At 47.8% G+C, this 26919-nt stretch overlaps 1 protein-coding gene across 11 annotated transcripts in view; it reads right to left on the reverse strand.

Annotated features, from left to right (window-relative positions):
* Positions 1 to 24648, reverse strand: part of PPFIA3 (PTPRF interacting protein alpha 3) — a 62936-nt gene extending 38288 nt beyond the window's left edge. For 5 of the 11 annotated variants that reach the window (XM_081166106.1, XM_081166105.1, XM_081166104.1 and 2 more), the window contains exons 1-3: positions 24465 to 24647; positions 12694 to 13013; positions 1960 to 2061 (exon numbers count right to left, since the gene is read on the reverse strand). In XM_081166106.1, the coding sequence (XP_081022232.1) occupies positions 1960 to 2061; positions 12694 to 12930 (339 nt within the window). In that variant the 5' untranslated portion in view covers positions 12931 to 13013; positions 24465 to 24647. Of the gene's footprint in view, positions 1 to 1959; positions 2062 to 12693; positions 13014 to 24464 lie in introns of all 11 variants that reach the window. The other 6 variants (XM_081166103.1, XM_081166111.1, XM_081166102.1 and 3 more) reach the window with 2 other exon arrangements.
* Between the last annotated feature and the right edge of the window lie 2271 nt (positions 24649 to 26919).

A 26919-nucleotide genomic window follows, 5' to 3' on the forward strand; every position in this document is an offset into this window, starting at 1 on the left:
AGAACAATGAAAATCTTCTCAATGCAGTGCCCTACAACATAAGTGCAAGAAAACCTATTTTGCTTGTCCCTTTGAATGAATCAGACAGATCAAGTACTCAGCTATGGTCAGGTTCTGACTGACAATATGGTCTGACTAATACTCAGCCATGGTTTATTCCATTATGGTTTATTAAACAATGGCTTAGCATTATGAGTGAGCCCTGCCTAGTAGCTTAAATGAAACCATGGTTGGTTGTTGGCTTATGAAACTTGATTCAATACAATACAATACAATACAAATACCTTTATTGGCATTACAAGTTAAGACATTTCAAATCACTGGGATAAATTTAAAAGGGACAGGAGTGAGCCTGTCGATGGTCACAAGCAGCGGTGTAGCGTGGGTTGTCAGCACCCGGGGCAAGGCAAGTAATTTGCGCCCCCTAACCCGGGGCAAGGCAAGTAATTTGCGCCCCCTAACCCCTAACCTGCCGCCGCTGCCAGCTTCTTCTTGCTGCTGCCTGGGCTGGTGTGGTTCTCTCCCGCGCTCAGCGCTGCGCTGGGCGGCCGCTGCACTGTCCCTCCCCCAGATAGTCCCTTGCTCTCTCTCCGCACCGCACGCCTGGCACCCACCCCCTCCACAGTGGGCGGCGACCCAGCGGCTCGGATCGGATTCGCACAGCCAGCACTGCAGTGAGAGAGAGTGAGTGAGCCAGGTAGGGGCAGAGAGCTGCGAGTGCGAGCACGCCCCCCCCAGATGTTGCGCCCGGTGCGGCTGGCCCCCCCTGCACCCCCCATGCTACACCACTGGTCACAAGGCACTTGATTGTTCTGCTTCACCCTAGAGGGATGATTCATTAAGAACCCTTTGGGGTAAGATAGAGAATAAAAAGGAAGCCACTGGGGAAGTAATGTCCTTGTCCCTATCCGCTAGGAGGAACCTCATTTGGCTTTCTGTCAGAGCCATGGGTCACAGGTCCAGCATCTTGCTCAGAATCTGTTTGCGGAGTCTGCTGTGCAAAGGGCAGTCCAAGAGAATATGGTCCAGTGAATCTGATACTCCCTGCTTGCAGGAACACAGGCGGGCTTGATAAGGAATTTGCGAGTATCTAGCTGTGGTCACTGCAGAGGGGAAAGCATTTAGTCTTGCGAGCATAAAAGCTCTTCGTTGGAAAGGAAGTAGTAGGTCTTTTAGGTAATTCATTTAAACTGTGTTTAGGAAGACCCCAACATTGTAGGCAGCCCTACACTGCATGTGAACTCACCAGACTGCAAAGGCACAAGGCAAGAGCAGCTGGAAATCAAAACAAGCTTCGGATAAACAAGTCATTTTTTGTTTGATCATCATGGGACAACTCATGCTTAACTCATGCCTTAGCGTTATCTGTGAACCAAGCCTATGAACAATGGTGGATCTACTGTAAGGTACCTTTATGGTTTCATTAGCAGCTTCCTTAGAATGAGTTCTTCCCTAGTAAGCTTTCCAACAGCTTTGCTGCAGAAGAACTTACCAGTGAGGGATGGTGGTGGAAGTACTAGGCTCCGCTCAATTTGAGTTGCCTGGTTGGCCTTGAAAACAGGCCAGGTAAGTGAGATTGGTAAATCCACAGTACCCTAATTCCTGTTCCATCTGAGCTTTGGGCCCAAGCCTTCTGTTTCCTGCTGCAGCAAACATAGTGGAGCAGGAGATACCTCATTTCTCCCCCTGAAGCCATCTGTCCAAAAAGGATGTTCAACTGCTGTCAAAACATCAAGATCCCACCATCCTCCCATATCCACCTCTTAAAAATCTCACATAGACCTGTCTTCCCCAAACTGGTACCCTCTGGATGTTTGGGGGTGAGGCAAATGGGAGTTGTCTATCAAAACGTCTGGGTACAACCAGGCTGGGGATTTCTGGGAGAGACTCTGTAACACGAACACACAAAACGCGGCACTGTCAGGCAAGTTCTGGATTCCAGAGCCTTTCCCCGCTCACCCGTGTGTTGTTCCGTTCTGCCTTCAGCTCCGAGATCTCCTCCTCTCGCTCTGACAGCTGTTCCCGGCATAAGTTCAACTCCTTAGTAAGCGCTGCAAATTCCTGGTGGGGAGGAGAAAAAGTGGTTGTGAGGTGGGGAGGCAATGGAGGAGAATTTAAGGTTCTCTGGCCTCAATTTGCTGCATTAATCTGGAGTGTGGCTTCCCCCGCTTCCTTTCTTTAAAGCGTCCTGAGAACATTGGCCCCCAGTGGAATTTCCATTCGGGACAACTATATTGTTCAACCGCTAGATGGAGCCAGCCATATGGACCAAGCTTACTACAGTACTGTGTTTCATACCAAAGCTCAGACTTGGCAACTTTACCTGAAAGCAGCGGTATTTATTAATATTTTCAGAATCCCCTTTCAATCCCAGTAACACACCACACACTTCAAATTTGGTTGTTTTGTTTTAAATCTCTAGGCCAAAACAGATGTGATACAGGAGATTCAACTTCGGGCATTCCCATGTTTTTGGAAAACTTAACAGCCAGTGGAGGAGAAGGGAAAAGACAAGAGGACAAGTCAGATTAGGGCAGTGGTGAAGTGGTGGGGAAAATAGACCCTCCAAGTGTCTCTATTTTATAGAGATGGGCCCAGATTTTCAGAAGCCATCCCAGTCTCTGATTTGATCCCGGTGTGTCCCACTTTTCCTTGTGACGTCCCTATTTTCATCGGAGAAATGTGTAGGGTATGGAATAGGAAATCCCTATTTTCATCTGAGAAATGTTGGAGAGTATGGAAAAGAATGTCACTATTTTCATCAAAGAAATGTTGGAGGGCAAGGGAAGGCAAGATATATATGTGTGGGTGTACACACACACACACACACATCAAAGAACAGAAAATTAAACAAAAAGAAAAAGCATATCAGCAATGGGGGGGGGAAGAAACGAAAAAAGTCTCAAAAACAAGCATTTTCAAATACACTTCTTCATAGGGAGTACAAGCCATCTATTTTCAACTTCTGGGTTGACTCCTTGATTTCTAACATGACTTCCTGCTTCCCATGAACATACTTGATGATTCCTTTTCCTAAATATCTATATTCAATTAGTAAGTCTGTGGAGAAACATTCTGGTTGCCAGTGGGATTTTAATCTACGCTGAGCCAAGTGATATTCTGGGAACCTCTATTTTTCATATATTTTATAAAAACAGCCCATTCTTTCCTTATTCTCTCCTTTGAATGATTTCTTATTGAGTCTGTAAGTTTAGCCAATTCTAAGTATTCACTTAATTTTAGCACTGGAAAAGAAATATTATACCAACAAGGGAAGGCGATATTTAACCATTTCCCAGTTGACAGAGGGCGGGTGAGAACCCCTAAATAAACTCATAAATGAGGACAGAGACAAAGTGTTAGTCTACCCTGTCCCAAACTGAGGCAGAAATGTTACCATCAAAGTTGGCATATCACCTCCTATTGGACCATCTTCATAAAATTAGTTTTCCAGTCCAATCCACTGGTCTAACACAAGGCATTACTACCCCTAACCCCACAATACACCTTTGAAACACCTCCAACTCTTTCCTTTAAATCCCCCAGGACAGTGAATCTTCACGCTACCTAGGCAGCTGCTTGCTTGTACTACTGAAAATCTTACGGTGCATGTACAAATATACCTTAAAAGCTCTCTCCATCCTCACTTAATCTCCACAAACAAAATCTGTGAAATAGGTTAGGACTGTGAGACAGTGGCTGGACCAAGGTCACCCAATGAGTTTCATGGCTGAGTGGAGATTAGAACCCTGGTCTCCCAGATCCCCGTCCGACACTCTAACCACTAGACCACCCTGCTTTGTGCATAGGAGATTTCTACTGCAAACACCCAGAGCTAGTTTTACTGGAGCTTGATTGTGCTAATCTTTCCTAGCCTCCCTGACTCCACTGTTTAACCACACTGGCATCCTCCCGGGCTTGCTTGTACCTCTTCTAATCCACGTATGCATTCTGAGGCTCTACTACAGCGGTTTTAAATTGCCTCCAAGCTTCCTGAAAGGATACGAGCCTCCTAATTGCAGTTCCAGTTCCCTTTAACCAATTCCCTCTCTTGATAAAATTTCTCCTTTCGAAATTAAGTGACTGTTGGACACTCTGGGCAATTTCCCACTCTCCTGCGTTTAATTTGATAGCATTGTGGTTACCATCTCCAAGCAATTCAACGACACTTGCAACTGGTGCTAGACCTGACACCACCAAGAAGACTCAACCGTTGCCCCTTCTCTTGTCTGCTTCATGACTAACTGTTCCAAAATACAATAACTCGTTGTATCTAGAAATAGTCTTTTGTCACTATGTGAATTTACATTCATCCAGTCAATCTGAGGGTAGTTGGAAGTCATCCATTATCACACTTCAGCTGTCTCCCTGATATTCTTACTTCATCTGAGAAACAATGCTCCTGTTTTTCTGAGTCCAACGAGAGTCCTTTGTAAAAAAAAAAATACCCACACTATACTGATTTCGATTCAGTTCATATAACTATCCATTACAGATAACGTTTTCTTCTGCTGTTCTCTGGCCACCTTGTATATCTGCAAGGTTAGCATCCTTTATGAAGCACTTAAAAGGAGGGATGGAGAATCTGTGGCCTTCAGGTGTCGTTGGACTCCAATACCCATCAACACAAACCAGCATAGTCAATATGCAAGTATCATGGGAGTTGTAGTTCAACAACACCTACAGAGCTGCAGGTCCCCCACCCCTGGCCTACTGTTTCAGAGACTGCAGGATTGCTATAACTGTTCCTCGAAAACACAATAGTCCAGAGGTAATTTTATAGTACAGTATTCAACGATTTGAGCAGGTGGCACTGTGGGTTAAACCACAGAGCCTAGGGCTTGCCGATCAGAAGGTCGGTGGTTCGAATCCCCGCGACGGGGTGAGCTCCCATTGTTTGGTCCCTGCTCCTGCCAACCTAGCAGTTCGAAAGCACGTCAAAGTGCAAGTAGATAAATAGGTACCGCTCCGGCGGGAAGGTAAACGGCATTTCCGCGCACTGCTCTGGTTCGCCAGAAGCGGCTTAGTCATGCTGGCCACATGACCCGGAAGCTGTACGCCGGCTCCCTCGGCCAATAAAGCGAGATGAGTGCCGCAACCCCAGAGTCGGCCACGACTGGACCTAATGGTCAGGGGTCCCTTTACCTTTTTATTCAACTATTTTATCTGTGCTGCGGGGAAAAAACAACCCCAAATTCTGCACATGGAATGAGGGCAACATATGAAGATAATTAACACGAAATGCCTCGTATTATCTACATATGCTAAAACAGCTATCTGAACACGCCCATCAAGAATATAAAGTTAAGTGCTTTATACTATCCTTTGTATGTTTTAAATTATATACCTTGATAAATTTTGAACTGGTTTTAAAAGCCCACAAACTTGTGTTTAAGTCGTATCACCCCAGCTATCCAGATTTCCCCCCTCATGCTTCTCCCTGCCCTTTTTGGCTAGAACTGCCAATAAATACATTTTCAGACTCTTCTTTGCTTCTCTGAGATTTAGGACTTACTTTGAAGCTAGACAGGGGAGGTGGGTGGGTGGGGAAGAGGCAACGTGACATTTTCTGAATTCTAATATAGAGTCATTGGATTCCATCACAGCTATGTGGCTTTTCAGGGCTCTTGGAGTTAATCAGGTCTTCCATTCCCTATGTAATCCTTAAATTAAGGTTTTGGGGATATTCGAAAAGTTCAGGCAGATGATTAGCCCATCCTAACTTATTATGTTTCTATTGCTATTTTACTGCTGGTCATCTCTGCTTCCCAATTTAGTTTTGAAGTGAAGAAAATTGCAAATGTATTCACTTTTGTAACGTACTGGTGATTTTATAACCTCCCATCATACCGCCCCTCATTCTTCTGAGCTGCATAAAAAAGCCCCTCACTTATTAATCATCATCATCATTAAAGAAAGAATAGGAGCAACATTTTCTTAACCGATTAACCCGGCTGCAATCCTATACAACTCACCTGGGAGAAAATTCCATTGAATTCAATGGGACTTACTTCTGAGCAGAAATGCATCAGATTTCACTTTAAATATTTAGATGAGAGTCGATAGTTATATTAACAAAGCCTGAATACAAATGTTTTTATAATATACTGAAGGAAGAGTGAGACTACTAATTGATACATAAGCAAAAGCTACTGCTCTTTCAACACAGTATCTTCCTCTTCGTTCTCTATTACACTTGTACCAGAACCAAGAACGGTTTTCAAATAAGTATACCCTTATTTCTTAGTTATGACCCTAACCCAATGCTGTGATCCTTAGCTATGACCCTAACCCCAATCCTACCCCAATTGCCCTTTTGGATTAGTCAACCATGGCTTTTGTTGGCTAATCTACTGATTAAAGTTTAGAATACTAGCTAACTACCTTTTTTAAAAAAAGGTTCCAAAACTGCATGGGCAAAAAATATGTATCATTATACAGTGGTGCCTTGGTTCTCAAACACCTTGCTCCTCAAACGCCTTGGTTCCTAAACGCCGAGAACCTGGTGAGTGTTCCGGTTTTCGAACGTTTTTTGGAAGCTGAACGTCCGATGCGGCTGTAGGCTATTGTTTCCGGGGCACCTGCACCAATCAGAAGCTGCACCTTGGTTTTCAAACATTTCAGAAGTCAAACAGGCTTTGGGAACGATGAAGTTTGGCACTTTTGTTTTTGCTTTTTATTTGTTTTTGAGGCTTTTTTGATTATTTTGTTTTTGTGACTGTGTAGAAGCCAGTTCAGCTACTGATTGATTGATTGATTGATTGTGTGACTGTGGAAATGGATAAAAGCGCCCCATCCAAACAAGTAAGGAAAAAATAATAATTTTGATTTTTATCATCTATAATACTGTCTCATTTCTTTTATAGTACAGTACATTGATTAAGTATTGATTAAGCGGGTGGCGCTGTGGGTTAAACCACAGAGCCTAGGACTTGCCGATCAGAAGGTCGGCTGTCTGAATCCCAGCAACGGGGTGAGCTCCCGTTGCTTGGTCCCTGCTCCTGCCAACCTAGCATTTCGAAAGCACTTCAGAGTGCAAGTAGATAAATACCGTATTTTTTGCTCTATAAGACTCACTTTTTTCCTCCTAAAAAGTAAGGGGAAATGTGTGTGCGTCTTATGGAGTGAATGCAGGCTGCGCAGCTATCCCAGAAGCCAGAACAGCAAGAGGGATTGCTGCTTTCACTGCGCAGTGATCCCTCTTGCTGTTCTGGCTTCTGAGATTCAGAATATTTGTTTCAGTGCGCTGCTCTGGTTCGCCAGAAGTGGCTTGGTCCTGATGGCCACATGACCCGGAAGCTGTACGCCGGCTCCCTCGGCCAATAAAGCGAGATGAGCGCCGCAACCCCAGAGTCGGTCACGACTGGACCTAATGGTCAGGGGTCCCTTTACCTTACCTTTACATTGATTATTGCTTTCATTTTATGGATCAATGCTCTTGTTAGTAAAATTCATTATTGCTGTTTTAGAGGTTGTTTTTAAAAGTCTGGAACGGATTAACCTGTTTTGCCTTGCTTTCTATGGGAAAGCATGCCTTGGTTTTGGAACGCTTTGGTTTTAGAATGGACTTCCGGAACGGATTAAGTTTGAGAACCAAGGTACCACTGTATTAGTAGTGACATCGTTGTTACTATCCGATACGTGCCTGCGGCTGACAGAATCACATCTCTGCCATAGACATACAGTGGTGCCTCGCAAGACGAAATTAATTGGTTCCGCAAGTTTTTTCTTCTTGCGAGTTTTTCGTCTTGCGAAGCACGGTTTCCCATAGGAATGCATTGAAAATCAATTAATGCGTTCCTAGGGAAACCGCTTGCCAGGCTGGCGGTGCGGAGAAGGGCTTTTCTCCGCACCGTAAGCCTTCATGACAGGTACGGGAACAGAGGGGAAGGCGCGCAGCGCTTTCCCTCTGTTCCCGGGGCTTGCGTGGGAGGAGGGTTTTTCCTCCCCGCCGCCAACATTCAGAACAGCATTCTGAATGTTGGCGGTGGGAAGGAAAACCCTCCTCCCACCCCAAGTCTTCAGGAAAGCCATCTGATGCCGCGCGGCGGGAGGAGGCGTTCCCCCCCCCCGGCATCGGAGCTTCGTTCCGATGCCGTGCGGCGGGAGGAGGTGTTCCCCCCCTGCCGCCCGGCATCGGAGCTTCGTTCCGATGCCACGCGGCGGGAGGAGGCGTTCCCCCCCCGCCCGGCATCGGAGCTTCGTTCCGATGCCGCGAGGCGGGAGGAGGCGTTCCCCCCCCGCCCGGCATCGGAGCTTCGTTCCGATGCCGCGAGGCGGGAGGAGGCGTTCCCCCCCCGCCCGGCATCGGAGCTTCGTTCCGATGCCGCGCGGCGGGAGGAGGCGTTCCCCCCCCCTGCCCGGCATCGGAGCTTCGTTCTGATGCCGCGCGGCGGGAGGAGGTCCGAGGACAGTGGGGAAGACGCGCTGCGCTTCCCCGCTGTCCCGGAGATTTCCCTATGGGCTGTCGTCTTGCGAGGCAAGCCCATAGGGAAATTCGTTTTGCGAAGCGCCTCCAAAACGGAAAACCCTTTCGTCTAGCGGGTTTTCCGTCTTGCGAGGCGTTCGTCTTGCGGGGTACCACTGTACTGGCTGCACAAATGAGTGGAGGTTTTGGATTTTAGCAGGTACTTCCTACACAAAATCTAGAAAAATAATATACATTCCACACAATAAGAGGAAGTCAAGAGCTATACTTCTCAAAACACATTATCTATATTAAGGATAGGGAAATCATTCTGGCCCAGGGGGTCAGATATTTATCTCCCCACCCCTACCCCATGAGCCAACTTTGATAGTGGGCAGGATAACCAACCAGTCATTTACCTGAACTCATAATGAAACCAGGCAATTGACAGGGAGTTATCCCACCCACCTGTCAAAGTTGGCCCATGAGGGTTGCAGGAGTGGCCAAGCAGAACTGAAATCTCTGACCACCAGCTGATGGCCAGTAAGCTCAGTCCTGCTTTCTGAGAAGGCCATTCCAGCACATTCCCCATGCAGAACTAGTTTGTTCCGCCGAGACCACATAACACCAATCTTGAAAGACCTACACTGGCTCCCAGTACATTTCCAAACACAATTCAAAGTGTTGGTGCTGACCTTTAAAGCCCTAAACAGCCTCGGTCCAGTATATCTGAAGGAACGTCTCCACCCCCATCGTTCTACCCGGACACTGAGGTCCAGTGCCGAGGGCCTTCTGGCGGTTCCCTCACTGCGAGAAGCGAAGGTACAGGGAACCAGGCAGAGGGCTTCTCGGTAGTGGCGCCTGCCCTGTGGAACGCGCTCCCACTAGATGTCAAAGAGAACAACAACTACAAGACTTTTAGAAGACACCTGAAGGCAGCCCTGTTTAGGGAAGCTTTTAATGTTTGATGCATTACTGTATTTTAATATTGTGTTGGAAGCCACCCAGAGTGGCTGGGGAAGCCCAGCCAGATAGGCGGGGTATAAATAATATATTATTATTATTATTATTATTATTATTATTATTATTATTATTATTCTGAACAGTATTGACCTATGCACGCATCAGCTGGGTAAACTTGTTTTCTGCAGGCCTCGACTCAGCAAGCAGTCAATCCAGTCGTGTCTATACCTGCGCCGCACTGGACATCACATAAGGAATCAGGTGTGAGGTCGATGGCCATGATTTGGGGGGGGGGAACGCCTCATGGACCAAATGTGAATACCTGGTGGGCCAAATCTGGACCCCAGCCCAAAGACTCCCCATGTCTGATCCATATAAGCTCACTGTGATTCACTGTGAACATTGACTTTTCTGTGTTCCTTTCCATCAGTTTCCCCTGGCACCCTGAAATAATAAGAAGCTACTTCTAAGGTGGAACTGCAGCACCTAAAAAGTTATCCAGGACTCTACCCAACCCCATCTCCTACATCTGTAGCTGACATCTGAGTTTCCAGAAGGCGCCAGCATCAAAAGGACATTAAAAAGTCAAACTTGCTACCTATGAGTAATGAGTTGGTGGTTTAACATCTGCGAGCAGGAAGACTGAAGGGGTGTGGTGGTAGAAGGGAATCTAGCAAAAGAAAAAAACCCCAGCTGCTGTAACCCTCCTACAGTTCCTTGTGTATGTCGTGTCTTTTAAGATTGTAAGCCTGAGGGCAGAGACTGTATTTTTATTCTTGGTGATCTGTAAGCCGCTCTTGGAGCCTTTTTTTGGGGGGGGGGCTGAAGAGTGGGATAAAAGTTCCTTAAATAAATGAATATAGCCCCATCTGCACTTTAGCATCACGGTAATGATGTAAAATGAACAAGGCTGGATCCTTCATTGCTCCTCAGAATGAATCTATATACCTGAGGCAGGACTCAATCTGTCCGAACCATGGAAAATGTCCCAGACTCTCTCACGTCCAGAACATCCCCTTTCCAATACTACAACTATGCCTGGTGTGGGGAACCTATAGACCTCAAGATCAGACCCAAAAAGCACGGCCAATGGCTAGGGATGATGGAAGATGTAGTTCAGCAAGATCTGGAAGGTCAAAGGTTCCTCACACTTAAACTATACCATCCCTTTCTGGGATGCAGAGTACAGTGGTACCTCGGGTTAAGTACTTAATTCATTCTGGAGGTCCGTTCTTAACCTGAAACTGTTCTTAACCTGAAGCACCACTTTAGCTAACGGGGCCTCCTGCTGTTGCCGCACTGCCGGAGCACGATTTCTGTTCTCATCCGGAAGCAAAGTTCTTAACCCGAGGTACTATTTCTGGGTTAACGGAGTCTGTAACCTGAAGTGTATGTAACCTGAAGTGTATGTAACCCGAGGTACCACTGGACAGGCGTCCTCCCACGTAGGTGAGGGTAATGTTCCGGGCCCCCACACATATAAGCGAAATTACATAAAGTGGGGAACATCCTCTAAAAAGCCTCCAAATGCCAATTTCCTCCTGCTCTCTCCCCACACTCTCTCCAATCCAGACCATAATATCTAGAGTTGAAGCTCTGAGGCTGGGTGGAGGCCATGGAGGAATGAAACTACTGTTGCTGCTGCACTACCCCGCACATCAGCTGTTAGGCGGGGAGGCTGAGAAGCCTAAACAGGTCTCTTCAGGGCTTCCTCCACCATCAATGACACCCTCTTTTGCCTCCAGGGAGCGTCTCCTCACAAGTCAAGAGGACTCTCCAGCTCTCTCCTGCCATTTCCTGGTGTGATTCTATTTATTTATCTATTTTCCTGGCACCATGCATATATGCAGTCACACCTATAAGTGGCTGCTGATTTCCTGGCTTGGCCTGCTTTCTGGTTTGCCCACGTGGGGTCAGCTGCTTGCGATTGCCATGGACCGGGAAATCTACACCAGTGCTCAACTAACGGAGGACACGTAATGAAATCCACGAGCTTCACCCTCCGATTCCCGTCCTAAGGAAAAGCGGGAGATTCTGGGATCAAATCAGAAACCGGGACGGCTTCTGTAAATCTGGGACTGTCCTTGGAAAATAGGGAGACTTGGGAGGGTCTGCCAGTCCTCTGCTTTTGATATAGTGTCACCTCCCATTTTGTACACTTGTGGTTTGTCCAGTTCTAAAGCAAACCAAGTTATACGGAACCGAAAAGAAGAAAAACAGGAGCTTCTGGGGTCACCACAGAAGAACTAAGAACCCTTCTAGCCACCCCATTTGCAAATGAAACATTGGTGCACACTAGTGGCGCTGTGGGTTAAACCACAGAGCCTAGGACTTGCCGATCAGACGGTCGGCGGTTCGAATCCCAGTGACGGGGTGAGCTCCTGTTGTTCGGTCCCAGCTCCTGCCAACCTAGCAGTTCAAAAGCACGTCAAAGTGCAAATAGATAAATAGGTACCCCTCCGGCGGGAAGGTAAACGGCATTTCCGTGCGCTGCTCTGGTTCGCCAGAGGCTGCTTAGTCGTGCTGGCCACATGACCCGGAAGCTGTACGCCGGCTCCCTTGGCCAATAAAGCGAGATGAGCGCCGCAACCCCAGAGTCGCTCACGACTGGACCTAATGGTCAGGGGTCCCTTTACCTTTACCTTGAATGTGTTGTAAACCGCTTTGAGATTTGTTATTTAAAATATAAAGCGGTATGGAAATAACATACACTTACAGACAGACATACATACATATCATGGAGGGGGGGGACAGCACTTAGACATTCCATTGTAGTGACCACAGTTTAGGTTTAATGTGCCACTTGGAGATTAGATTACCATATTTTTTGCTCTATAAGACTCACTTTTTCCCTGCTAAAAAGTAAGTGGAAATGTGTGTGCGTCTTATGGAGTGAATGCAGGCTGCGCAGCTATCCCAGAAGCCAGAACAGAAAGAGGGATCACTGCTTCCACTGTGCAGCGATCCCTCTTGCTGTTCTGGTTTCTGAGATTCAGAATATTTTTTTCTTGTTTTCCTCCTCCAAAAACTAAGTGCATCTTGTAGTCTGGTGTGTCTTATAGAGCAAAAAATGCGGTATATATCTGAGTTTCTAACACTGCTCAGCACTCTTAGTGGACTACAGTTCCCTTAATTCCTTGGGGGAATTAACAGCCATGACTGTTCGAAGTGGTATCATAACGCTTTAAACGGATGGTGTGAGCGTGGCCACAGCCAACAACGCTTTGAACTTCCAGCCAGTGACTCCTCTTCCCAGATCTCCCAGCAGTCTTCCCCCACCGTCCTTCACACACACACAAACACCCCCCAACCCCATTCCTAACCTGCGGGAGGGCAATGTTGAGCTGGCGCTGCAGGGACTCCTTCTCGTGGCCCAGTTCGCGCAGTCGCAGCTGGGAGGTGGCCAGGCTTTCTTGCGTGTCGCGCAGGGTCTCCAGCAGCCGCTCGCGCTCATTCAGCATGTTGACCATGAGCTGCTCAAAGTTGGCGTCGTCGGCCCCGTAGGCCGAGCCGCGGCGGTTGTCCTCATTGATGGTCGGCATCACCTCGCACATCATCATGCCAAGGGGGGTGGGGAGGGCTGCCCCCGGGGGGGCTCCTCAGGGAAAGACTGGCGGCCCTCAGGGAAGTTTAGCCCCAGATTCTGGAGAGAGAAAGAGAAAGAGAGGAGGAAAGTCCTTTTTTAAAAAATCATTTTATTTGTATGCCGCCTTTCCAAAGTCAAAACCACGTAAGGAGTCTTACAACACACACACACACAAATTACAGAACTACAAACTTAACAAAGGTAGTCATAAACAGTGTTTGGAATCTGCCAGTTGCCGGGAACGTTTTGTCTTCCCATTTCGACCACGTGGCGCAAAATGTCTCTTAGAGAAGGATCTGAAATAATTTCCTAGGAGCTTGAACTAGTTTTATTTTAGATTGTCTGATTTGATGTTTAAATGTGCTGTAAACCTCTTTGAGATTTGTTTTATTAAACTATAAAGCAGTACGGAAATGGAATAAACAAACGATAACAATAATTAATAATAAATAAATAAATAAATAAATCCCACTGGGGTGGGGGAACGCTACATAGACATCCCATTGTGGTGTCTGCAGCTTAGGTTTAAGGTTCCATTTGGTAATTAAGATTATATATCTATCATTAGTCCTAAACAATAAGCAAAACAGCAAAAAGCACACAACCAATTTCCACATAAATCATAAGATCCGCCAAATTAACATCACCATCATCAACAACAAAACCCTCCAAATAATACTTTTTCTATAGGTGAAAAAGTAAGGAAGTGTGTGTCTGACTCAAAGCAGGGGGATTGGGAAACCAGAGTATTTCATCCCAAAAAGTTGCAAAGCTGACATCACAGCTAAAGGACACACTGTGCATGTCGAAGACCCCAGCATCTCCTTAGGTCGGTGATGGACGACACCTGAGAACCTGGACAGAACCTGTCATTCTGAGAAGACAATACTCAATACTAGATAGAGAAATCGTCTGACCTAGTATATATACAGCAGCTTCCCATGTCCCAAGGCTCCATGGATTCCGGAAGTGATGTGGTGACTGGCTCTGGGAAGAGCAGGCTAAGCTAAAAGCCGAGGGCTGGAACCGTGAATCTGGACCCACCAGAGTTTCAAGCAGTCAGCTATATAGGAGGAGATATATATGCATACGAACTCGGATGCCTATGATCTCTAGCACAGAAGATCTGCACTGCCCTTGTGGGGAGGGGACAGGAAGGAGAGGTTGGGAGCCAGGAGTCCGGGAAACAGCCAACGAGATGACACACCGGCTAACTTATTATGAATGGAGATAATGGGAGACCGGAGATGTTACTATAGCAAGTGTGACGTTCTTGTCGCCACCTCCCGAGCAAAAGCATTGGTTCTGGGGAGCAGCGCTGGGTTGGCCGGGGGGAAGGAAGAGCTTGAGATTTAACTCTGTGGGCGGATGGGGAGATCAAGTGTAATCACGGGGCAGGCATGAGGCTCAGCCGGTTGGGGAACTGGAGTTGCCAGAAAAGCAACCCTGCCCCACCCTAACATTTATTTTCTTTCCCATATGGGGCAACCAGTTCCTTAGAGCAACACCCTCAATCCTGTCTCAGCTAGGGCCAATTCAGTCTGACTTCAGTGCCAAAATGACCCCTGCCCCATGTCCTCCCCCCACAACCGTTAGCTGAAGGAAACAACAGTCCATGCAGACTATGCCCTGTGATGCTTCGTTCCCATTCCCCACACAATAAGGCCTAGTGGTCACGGATCTGTGTTGCCTAGATTCAGATTGTAGCTCAGTTCACAACAGAAGCTGTCAGGCGACCTTGCGCAATCAACTTCTCTGCCTCGCTTTTCCCAATCTGTAAAATTGGCACAATGCTCAGCATTCGCATGGCTGCCTTTGAACATTCACAACACTTCACACAGATTATGCAAGGAATAAATGGGCCCTTCTTACAGTCTAGGAGGGCAAATGAGATGAAGGAAGGTTGATAGTGATGTTGTGTTGAAAGTAAGTAAAAGTTTTTCCCCCCAAAAATTGTGCTGAGTTATGAATTATGCAAGTCTGCTTAACTTGGTGCCAGGGAGGCTGTTTCCACACTCTTCTTGACTCAGCATTAATTTCACCAGGATGCGCTAGGTGCTGTACAGAACTATTAAGTAACATGGCTGCTGTGCAAGGGGCCTACATTCTTATATGCAAGGTGGAGAATTGAGGTTCACCTCTACACCATATTCAGACCCTCCAAGTGTCCCTATTTCCCAGGGACAGTCCCGGATTTACAGAAGCCATCCTGGAATGTCCCACTTTCCCTTAGGATGTCCCTATTTTCATTGGAGAAATGTTGGAGGGTATGGAATAGGACATCCTCGGAGCCTTTCTTCAGCCAGAACTTGCCGGAACTCAATTCTGGAACGTCTCAGCTGGGCGTCATTGCCATTCTAAGAGAATGAGAGAGGTGTTTGTGGCAAGTTCTGGCACCTCTTTTCTAGAAAAAAAAAAAAGCACTGGACACCCCTATTTCCATTGGAGAAATGTTGGAGGGTTTGCATATATATATTAAGCACATTTAAACCACGCAGCTTCCTGCAAATAATCCTGGGAATGGTAATTTGTTACGGGAACTGTGGCTCTGTGAGGGGTTAAACTACACTTCCCAGAATTCTTTGGGGGAAGTCATGTGCTTTAAAGGCATTGTGTGGATGTGACCTGATGAGTTGTGGGGATGGAATTGAACCAGAAGCAACAGCAAGGGCAGCTAAAACTGGGGAAAGGCACTTCCGTTGATCACAGAGCAATGGAGGGAGACAGAACATCTTTAGACACTCCCTCATGGGTGCAGCACTTGTAGGAGCAGTGTAAGATCTCATTGATGCCACTGACTTCCACTTTGTGGGCAATTTAATACAGTGCCATTGATTATTTCACCCCTTCAAGCCTGTGACGCACTATGACCAGTGTTCGAAACTCCCATTGTTCTCGGCGCATTTTGCGACAGGGAATTCCATTAGCGCAAGCAGTTTCTGAGCTCTGGGCACAACACTAATATTTCAGATTAAAACTGCAGAGTAGAAGGAAAGGAGGACCTTTTTCTGCCTCCCCTACTTCCAGCTACTCTCTGAAGACTGGAGAAGAGACCCTCTTAAGGATATTAGAGGGGTGAGCAGGGGAAGGACTAGAGCACGAGAAAAATGAACATGATATTTTAGCTGCAGTTCATTCATTTTCAGCTTTGTATTCTTGTTATAAAAAAGGCACGCCTAGACATTTTTTAAGCGGGTCTCTTCAGTCTTCAGAGAGTAGCTGCTCCTGGTCCTTCCACTCTGCAGTTTTAATCTGAAGTCTTTTGACCATTTACGACTGACATCTCCACCATCTTGGGATCATTGGATCTGGACTGTTTTCCCACACTATTACATAGAATTCTATCTGTTATATTTTATCTGCACAATCAGAATCAATTTCTGGAACCAAATTGTATTTTTCTGTGCAGCCTGAGCAGGAGCTGGGAACAACATTATATAGTTAATTGTTGTCACTTGTCTTCACTTACCAAACCTGCCCCCCCCCCCCAATACTGCACTGCTGCTCACAGTTGTGAAGAATATTCCTATGTTATGAGTGGTCCATGTCACCATTAAGAAAAAGAGGTTGGAATGGGCCAATATATATGTGGACTGTCTCTGAATTAAGTGACTTTTCTTCTTTAGGTTCTCAAAGTTCTTAACCTAGCTCAAGATTGTCATCAGAACGAGCCAGATGTTTAATGGAGAATCAATCACAGTTAGTTCATCGTTTGAAAAAAAGACTTCATGGCCGTCTTGCCCCAAAATGGCAACTAGACATTCTGTTTTGGCGACTGCAACCTCGGTTTAAGGAGCTATTTGGCACCCAGCTTATATATCTGAGTTTCTAACAAGGCCCTTGCCCCAGTCTCTCAATGCAACTAGGGATAAGAAGAGTCCTTCTGGATCAGGCATCTAGTCTATCTTCTTGTCCTCAAGCAGATGCCCATAAGCAGGTGTGACAGCGGTTTCCAGCCACTGGGATTCAGAGGCATACTGTCTCCAACAATGGAAGCAGAAGCTAGCCATTGTGGCCAGGAGTAGCCACTGCTAACCTTATCCTCCGCGAAGGGAAACACTGCCGCAGAACATCTTCCCAAAGCAGCTATGGAGAGCCTGCCTGTTGCCAATGGTCAGGGATGATGGGAGCTGCCATCCGGCAACACTCAAAGGACCACAGATTCCTCACCCCCGTTGCAAACTCTGTGCTCTCACTGAACCGCGTTGCCTCCTCTACCTTTCCCTTCTTGCACTGCTTTGCACTCCAGACAGAGAACCTAACTTGGCGTGGGAAGCAGCAGCAGTAGCAGCAGCAGCAGCAGCAGCGCTTTGAATAAACTGCAGCCACCTCTGCTTGCTGGGAATCAAGTCTGTGTCCTAAAATGTTACCCCATTTTAATCAAGTCACACGCTTTCCCTGCCGTCCCTCTGTTGCCTCCTCACGCCTGCCTCTTTACCTTCTGCCAGGCTGCTCCCTCTGCCTGGAACAGCCTCCATATTCCAAGCTCTTCCTCAAAACCTTGTTTTTCCTCTCAGAATAATTGTTCCTGGGCCAATGCAGATATACTCATTCTCCGCAACCTCTCCTACCTTTCCCCTGTTCCCTTGCAAGACAACCTTGGTTCACATTTCCACTCAGCCATGGCCTTGCTAAGTAGCCTAGGGCAAGGCCCTGTGGTTAGCTGTGGACAACCAGGGCCACAGCCAGACAGGCAAACCACTATGGGGGACACAGCTTGGTCTCCCAAGGGCTTGATGCTGACCCCAAGGCTCATCTATGATCCTTGAGAGTTTGCTCAATGAAATTTTTAAAAAATAAACACTAAGCAGCTGTCTCAGAGGGAGCAGAGCGAACCCCTGTGTTTCCACAGCTGAGGCCTAGCTTGGGCTTCCTCCAAGCCTCAGGCATCCGGCTTATAGTTGGGCCCCTTGTTTAAAGGTCCGTTGCATATTGTATACTAGAGGGTTGGCGATGGAAGACTATCAGGGACGCTGTTTGCTGACTCCCCTCCCCTGTTGTTACTAAGCATAGGAGCCAATTCCAAGGGGGTGAGGGGTTTTTGACCCTCTCCCCAAAATGTTGATGGGCATTGCCATTAAAATGGTGCCTGTGCATCGATCTTGTGATTGATTATGCAGGGCAGGGCTTACTTGCCCCCCCCCCCAAAATTTTATCAAGTTGGCACCCATGTTGCTAGGGTAGAGGAAAGAGTGTAGGGCATAGCTGTCAACTTTCCCCTTTTCTTGCGAGGAATCCTATTGGGAATAAGGGAATTTCCCTTAAAAATGGGAAACGTTGACAGCTATGGTGTAGGGGGCACCCATGGTCCCAGAGTTTGACAGCTACGTCAAGGTGTGGGGCTGGCTCATCACTCCTGACTCTTCTCAAATAGGTCCTCTAGGAAAAACAGGGATTTATATTGACATTTCACTCATTCATTCTCACAAACACTCACTGTGGCCACTCATAACTCTTCCCTCTAGCATGGCTAATAGTCACTGTCAGGGATGATGGGTGATGTAGTCCAACAATATTTGGAGGGCCACAGGTTTCCCAAGCAGAACCATTGTGGGATCCTTTTTTGGAGGACCTCCAAGGAAGGAGACTCTACAAGCTCCATAAACACTCTGTTCCATTGCTGAACTCCCCTTAGCAATAGTTCTTGCCAATGTTTAACCCCTGGAATTTGAAGCCACGGTCTAGACCCAATACTCCCTCCTTCTGCACAGAGGCATTCAAATTTAACACACACATACACAGACCCTCCATGTATCCCTGTTTTCCAGGGACAGTCCCGGATTTACAGAAACCATCCAGGTTTCTGATTTGATCCTGGAATGTCCTGCTTTTCTTTAGGACATCCCTATTTTCATCAGAGAAATGTTGGACAATATTACAAACAAGCTAAGAATTACAACTCTACTGTGGCGGACGAGGTTTTATGCTCACCTCCTCTGGAACAAGAACACAAGAACAGATTTATTTTATTTTTTTAAGAAGATGGGAGCTGAGGGAATCAAACCTATCTAGAAGTGGTTCCAGACTTGATGGAGAGGTCCTCCCCATTAAGTCCCACAGGCAGTGGTACCAACAGGGCAGGACTCTGCGGCAAATGTTCCTAGCCCCCCACAGCAGAACGAGCAGGGCGGCCCCCAAACACCTCAGAGCTGGTTTGCCACATTTTGAAGTAAGTGAAGCAGTTCATGCTAACATCTAAAGAGCCATTTCCCACCAAGTCCATAGGTTAAAATTACCTAACTGCACCAGAGGTACATGGAAGTGCCTCGCTGCTTAGGGAAAGATGCTCTGTACAGTGGTGCCTCGCAAGACGAAATTAATTCGTTCCGCGAGTTTTGTCGTCTTGCGATTTTTTTCATCTTGCAAAGCACGGTGTCGGGAAAGTTTTGGAAAAGCTTCAAAAATCACCAAAGTCTTTAAAAACCTCAAAAAGGCTACCACACCGCATTCTATGAGTTGCTCCTCAAAGTCAAGTCGCAACTGTATTAACGGTGTTAAGAAAAAGGAAACAAACTTGCAAGACGTTTCCGTCTTGCGAAGCAAGCCCATAGGGAAAATCGTCTTGCGAAGCAGCTCAAAAAACCCTTTCGTCTAGCGAGTTTTTTGTCTTGCGAGGCATTCGTCTTGCGAGGTACCACTGTATATTGTCCAAAGGGGCAGTTTCCTGCCAGCCAGGCAGAAGGTGCAGGATGAGGCTTTGGCTTCAGGTATTCAATAACGACTGCTCAAACTAGTCAGAAGCCCATTGTCTATGATGGACTTAGCACTTAAAAGCATCTCTCTCTCTCCCCCTCCCTCTATGCCCATATTCCATCTCCAGTTGGAGAGGTTCAGTTTCCCTGGAACAACAAGATAAACAGATTCCCTTAGAAGTGCCTAGGAAAGATGCGAGGATGGCTCGTAAGATAAAAATGCTTTTGAATGGATAAAAAGAAAAGAGCTCTCACCTTTTCAAGGGCCAAACCTTGCCACTGATAAGTTCTAGGGTTGAGCAACGTGAAATCCTGGCCAAAATCAAACTCTGCATATAAAAACATGCAAGAAAATACTCAACAGAGACGTGCCATAGGTCACTCTCGTTGCCTAATATGCCCTCTTTCTCCACCAAGCCAAACAAATGGAAGCAAACAGCCCATCAAATGGGGGTGGCGAAATCTGAGTATCCCCATAATCTTACAGATTCTGAAAAAATATAGTTTCCAAGGCCAAGACAGGCCCACACATGCACAGTCACTCTCATGCTTTCAGAAGACATTAAGAACTCATATTAGCAGCTGGTCAGGGGAACAGACACACAAAGTCTAGGATGCAGCACAAATATAGACAAAATGGTCAGAGGCTTGTGGATGGCATTAGATTGCTCTGCTCTTTTATGTGCAACCACAGACCGCAGACGGTAATTCTGGCCCATGGATTTACACAGCTTTTACACCTGAGAAGTGGAGAGAGATTGAGACATTTATGTATACAGCTATGGATATTGAGGCTGCTATGAAAGAGACACCAAGGATTGAACATTCACATTTCCCTGCCCCTCTCTCACATACTCACACTCATAGACAGCATGAGCAAAGGAGCTATATATGAACACATGCATTGGAGATACATAAAACAAGCTCAGAATCCAGACTCTGGCACAGTAGTAGACATTCTGAGCATCTCCCGCTCCTTTTATTTTTTTGTTGAAAACCGGTAAATTTCTAACCTTCATGACTAGTGTCTAGTGAACACTCAGAAATCAAGGGAGGGAGAAGCCACATTCCCCTCCACAATAACCACCACGTCCCTTTCAGCTTGTCATCTCCCCCCACTTGCTGTCAAACATGGTAGATTATTTGAAGAAACTCTTCTCCCATGGAAGCAACATTATGAGAAGAAGAATTAGCCTAAACCAGGCTTCCTCAACCTCAGCCCTCCAGATGTTTTTGGCCTACAACTCCCATGATCCCTAGCTAGCAGGACCAGTGGTCAGGGATGATGGGAACTGTAGTCGCAAAACATCTGGAGGGCCGAGGCTGAGGAATCCTGGTCTAAACTATGCTAATGTAACTTCACAGTAGCATAACATGAGTTTAGTTTGCTTTAAGGATTTGCATCTCTGGGGAGCAGAATAAAGAATTTCACCAACACTGCACTAGTGTTTAGGCGTTTGTACATTCACAGACCCTGAACGCAGTTGCACACTGCTAAGATTGGGACCTGGGTGATGGTGCTCACAAAGCACAACGGGTTCTGACTTCTGTGCATGCACACAGACATCTCTGCATGCAACAGCAAAGGATGCACTCACAACAGGCCTTGCCAAACCCATGGGCAGTGTACAAGCATATTTGCAGGTCTATGACTAGCAAAGGTGAGCATGTGCATGCAAACCAAAACAGTGCACCACCGCACATGCGCAGCGCAAACACCACCTCTGGTGCTCCAATCCTCTTCATATGCAGCTATGTGACACATAAGATTTCATGCTCATCCAGAAGGTGCAAAGAAACAAATATAACCGTGGGCACATGTTGGCACAAGTGGAACCACATCTGTACAAAAACCATTGTACAAAATCCAACACATGTACTGTAACTTCTATGTAGCACAGCTGGGCTTAGAAAAAAGACTGGTTTTTACCTGACAGACTTCCATCTGTTTAGAATCTCACCACATTCATCCATGTTCATCTTGACACATTGATTACATGCACCCCACACCTAGTGCAGCTATACTTCTTTCCACACCACAGCCACCTGCAACATACATATTCCAGTATAACTGTGCGAGCGCACACAAGAAAGCTTGTAGCGCCTACATACTTGCCCTAACAGATGACACTTTGGTATTTCCCCATGCTTCTGCACATACAACACTTGTTGTCACAGCTGCCTACACCAGCATGTCATCTCTGGCATTTTTGCGAGTGGTCATGCGCATGTTGCACGTGTGACTAACCCTCCTGTTTGCACGGCTGCCCTGCATGGCAAACCTTTGTGCAGTATTATAACACCTTTGTACTGCAATGCATATGCAGACAAATATGCACATAAGAATGGATCTCGGTCAATGAACGTGCATTATCTCCTGCACCCGGGAAGCAGAAAGTGCAGCACTTACTGTTGCTTGTGCAAATGGGTTGTACATCACAGCTTGGAGCACGCTTGTGAAACAGTGATGGCGCATGTTGATTGTTATGAGCTTGCCTAACATGTGTCTGACCACAGCATCTCTCTCACACACACAAACAGGCAGTCTATGTTTTTCACCTTCTTTTGCACACCTGCACCTGGGCTGTATTAAATATAGCTATGGGTGATCGCTGAATTTGGGAGAATGAAGGTGGGAATCACACAAATTATAATCTTACCATTAACCCCGCCAATAGACAGCTTTACTTCAGTTGTACTACAATAGCTGCTTGCAGATAGGAAAGGTAGGCCTGGAAACACATAATAAAGGACCCCCAATTTTTAATCAACATATTAATAACTCTCCACCTTTGGGAGATATATAATGTGATTATGCCTTATAGCCTGATACTTTCTTTGTCTATAGGCACCTCCATTTTTAACTGAACCAACATCCTGCTTCATTTTTCTTAGCCACCATGTATTTCCATCTCCCAAACACTTGCACTGGATTCTCTTCAGCTATGTTTCCACACTGGTCCTCCACTCCCTGCAACATCTACTTCGAAATCCCATCCCCGCACCGTCAAGCTGGCACCTGCCATTCCAATCTCCTGCTTCTTCTAAGACCCCACTCTGCAAAATGTTAGGCCACCATTTCGTTGTATTACAAGGTGCAGAAAAGACAACCCATGGGAATATATTGATAACACAATAGATTAAGGGTTTGGGTCGGAGCCTCAGACTCTTATGCTCATAGGACTGTGTGGTGTAGGGTAATGAAGAAAAATCAGGCAGGGTGCAAGACGCACAGGAAGAAGCTGTTTGGAAAGAGATTTGGTGGCAAGGCACAGGTTCAAAACAGCAGGAATCTAGAAGACCATAGAGGTAAGAGTGCTGGGAGCCACTGAGTAGCATGGGCAAAAGAGATGGAATTGTGGGTATGGGCCAATTAAGAAAAAACTAGAGGGGGCTGTGGGTTTTTTTAAAATCTGATGGAGTAGCATTGGGTGGAGTGACATAGGTTTCTTGGTGGAACAGGGTGCAGGTTCCCTAAAGGAAAGAGCAGAGGGGGTTGCCTAGAGATAGAATGTGGGTTGCTTTATCCAAGCAGGGGCGAGGAACAGCTGGGCAGAATGATGGAGCCGATGTCGGCTGCGCCTGTGAGCAATGTTGAAATTTGACAGCGCTCAGGAAGAACGGGTGTTTGGGGGTCTTTAGGGGGCCCAGACGGGAACAAAGTCGGGGGGGGGAGAGCGCACGCTGTAAATTATCGGGTGTGCAAAATGGAAAAGAGAACTTGGTGGGGAAAGGGGGTCTGGTGGAGCTGGGTAGATTGCTTGGGTTTCCTTTAAGTGGGGGCATCCAAGGCTCAAAGGGTAACCAGGGACAGCGGAGCAGAGCTACAAACAAGGTTGGTCAAGGGATCTGGGAATAAATGAGTGGAGGGGGAAGACTTCTGTGCTTGGGGAATGGGCAGAAGGAAGGCGATTCTGGAGGAGAGAGGCCCCTGGAGAAACAGAGAGGGCCTTTGGTGAGCTGCTGCTTCCATGAAAGAGACGACTGGGGAGGGGGTTAGAGGCTAGAGGCGCCTCCCCAGCTTTGGCGGTGGGGCACCCTGTAGATCCCCAGCGCTGGCCATCACGGCAGGTCGACCTACCTATCTGGAGAAGCTCCAGGGCCCGGGTGGGTGGAGAGACGGAGGGGACGGGAAGGTGGGTCTCTGGGGCTGGGTGGAGATGGCTTGGAAGGTTCCAGGAGAAGGGGAGCCCGGAGCGAGGCTGCGGGGCTTTCAGAGAGGAGCCGGAGAGGGAGGAGGCGGCGGCGGCGGCGGCAGGCAGATGGACTGTGCGCGGCTGGGCAGAGACGAAGAGGCAGGGCGCGATCTCGTGGGAAAGGGGCTCGGAGAAGGCGCCAGGGCGCACCGGCGGGGAGGCTGGGTTGGGCGGAGGAGTTGAGTTGCAAGGAGCGTGCCGGAGAATCGGGATGGGCGAGGGCGCGGGGTGGGGTGGGGGGCGGCGGGTAGGGAAGGAGAGGCTGTGGGTGCCGGGGTGGTGGTGGCCGGATCCGTGCGGAGCGCACGGGGTAAGGTGCGGGTGGTTAGAGAGAGTAGGCAGCGGCGGGTGGAAGCGCAGGGGGTGCGATGGGGAGCGGGGAGCCCTGGGATGCGGGAGTCAGAGGCGCATTGGGGAAAGGCCGGCGGGGAGGGAGGGAGGGATGCAGAGACGGCAAGAAGAAGCTGCCGGACGATTTTGGGGCAGCTTGGGAGACGATGGAGCAAAGGCTCCGGACGGTCCCCTGGTGGAGAGGTGGCGCCCCGCTGGAGATCGGGTGCAGCGGGGCGCAGCGCGGGGCTTCCCGGGAGGAGACGGGGGTTCCTGAGCTCGGCGCTTACCTGCCTTTGCAGCAGGCGGGGGAGGCTGCGGTGCTGCTCCTGGTGGTGCTGATGCAGGAGGGATGCAGGAGGGAGCCTGGATGCTGACGCTGGGCCCCCTCCTCCGGCCTTCAGGGGCGATTGCCATCCCTCAGGGGGACCCCACTCCCCAGCCCCGGCATCCCTCCCTCCCGGCCGGCCGGTCGGCCACCGCCTGGCGCCCCCCTCCAGCCCGCCCAGGCAGATCCAGAGAGCGAAAAGAGAAGCAAATCCCGCCCCTTCGCCCAGCGCAGAGCTTGGGCGCGCCTGCCCCTTTAAGAGATCTCTGATTGACAAGCGTTCCGACCAACGAGCCTGCGGCATGGTCCGGGACAGCCCTTTAGGCACCGCCCACGCGTGGGGAAGGGAGGGGAAGCCGAGCTCCGAGTGGCAAGGTGGCAGAGCCAATGGGGTGGGCGAGCTGGTGGGCGGGGGGGCTGCGAGAAGCCAATTGGGGAAGCCTATGGGCGGGGCTCAGTTTTAGGATGATGTCATCCGGTGGTTCTTTAGGAAAAAGGAGGGGGGAGGAGCAGGAGGAGGAGAAAATCAGATGCATCGCAGGTTTTTTTTAAAAAAAAAAAAAGCGGGGAGGGGGGAGTAACAAAAATGCACGAAATCCTTGCAATGACCCAGCCCGTGTTAAATAACGCAACAGTCCGGTGAGAAGAATGAGACGTTGCATCACGGGCGGAAAATGCACCAGATGCGTGCATAGAGAGAAAAATCGAGACAGTGAAATGCACCGATTCATGCAGCTGAGAGAGGATATTTATGCATGTACCACCTGGAGATACACCTACAGCTGAGAAAATGCAGCAACCCGGCGGAAACCACCAAGAGGAGACACTCCAGCCCCATCGCCCCCGAGATGCACAAACTCTCTGCGAAAGGAGCCGGTGGGCTACAGAGGAGTGAAAATGCACCGGCCCATGCGACATAAAGAGAAATAAATCACGGCGCCCCGTTATGAGGAGATGCACCAGTTCATTCCACCCAGGGGGGGAACAGCAAACCGTGAACCTCAAGAGAACCTGGAAGGGGAGGAAAGGGGTGACACGCCAAACCACGTGCTGCTGAGAAATGCACCACTTCATGCAAGTCGGTGTAAAAAAAATAATGCATCAGTCCAAAAAATGCGTGCCAGTCGGCATAGCCTAGAGAAATCCATCCACCACCCTAAGGAAATGGTCATGCAACAACCTAGGGAAACTCATTTGTGCAAAAGAGAAACGTGAAACAATGCCCAGCAAGGTAAGGAAGGGGTTTGGTTGCTGAGCTCTCTGGATGAGATGTGCTTGCTTAAGAGAACCCAGGAAAGACATGGAAATATATCAAGACATGGAACAGTAGGGGAAGGTGCAAAAAATCAATGCATGAAGCCAAATCGGAACAGCAAATCATTGCAAGGCAGGAGACAGTCCAGGGAGGGAGCAGCAACCCTGCATCATTAAGGGCCTTTCCAGATGGCAGGGGAGGGAAGTAACACATTTTATTCTTGGTCCTCTGTCAATGCTAGCTCTGAATAAACTCTGGGATATGCTGTTTTGTCCTCACTGGTAACCTTTCTGATGTTTTCTTTATTTTATTTTATTTTTTTTGCATTTCCTTGGCTGGAGAGGGAAGGAGGATGCAGAACCTTCAAAGAACACAATCTTTTAAAAAAAGTTTAAAGATGAAAAGGAATAGAGAAAGATCCGTGAATGGCAAGACTGCAGGAGGATGGTATATGTCCGGGGGTTTGCCAGTTACATTGGTGGTGCAACTGGGAAGCACCCGGTCTGTTAAAAAAAGAAGAAAGGAAAGCTTGGTATTAAATGATTTACAAAAATACAGTGATGCACAGGCACTAGCCAATAGGTCCTTGTGCAACCACAGTCCTTGACTATAGTTGGGAGGGGAGTTGTGGATCATCTTTGCCCAATATTTTGTGTTTAGTACTGGCAAAATGCTGTTGCCCTGAAGGGAGTGAGTTGCAACTCAGCACTTGAAAAGTATTTTCTGGAACGGCCCGAAGAAATGCGCCGAGTCTGTGACGAAGATGTGTCAAAGGCATTCAGATGGTAGGTAATATTCTGATCATAACAGAGAGCAGTGGTGAATTTCCGTCAGCACAGACTGCCTGTCAAAAGCCAGGAGATAAAACTTGGGAAGTCCATCGCAGTAAGGCTGCAAGAAGCATCAGATTGCATGAAAATGTCCCTATTTGGTAATTCAGAGACTGTGGCCCTGTGAAAAGAGGCAATGACCAAAGGACGTGGGATCCTATGTAGCCTTACAGAGATGTGGAAGAAGAACCAAGGAACTACACACATTTGTATTAGCTGCTCATCTTCAGCAAAGCTGTAGCACCCATTCATGTGGCCAGTGAAGAATGAACTGCTAGGAAGGAAACACAGCCCAGTTTTCTGACCCAACAGTGACATGTTAGCCAGTTCTT

This window comes from Podarcis bocagei (genome assembly GCF_964188305.1).
Source record: "Podarcis bocagei genome assembly, chromosome: 13".
Lineage (NCBI taxonomy): Eukaryota > Metazoa > Chordata > Lepidosauria > Squamata > Lacertidae > Podarcis > Podarcis bocagei.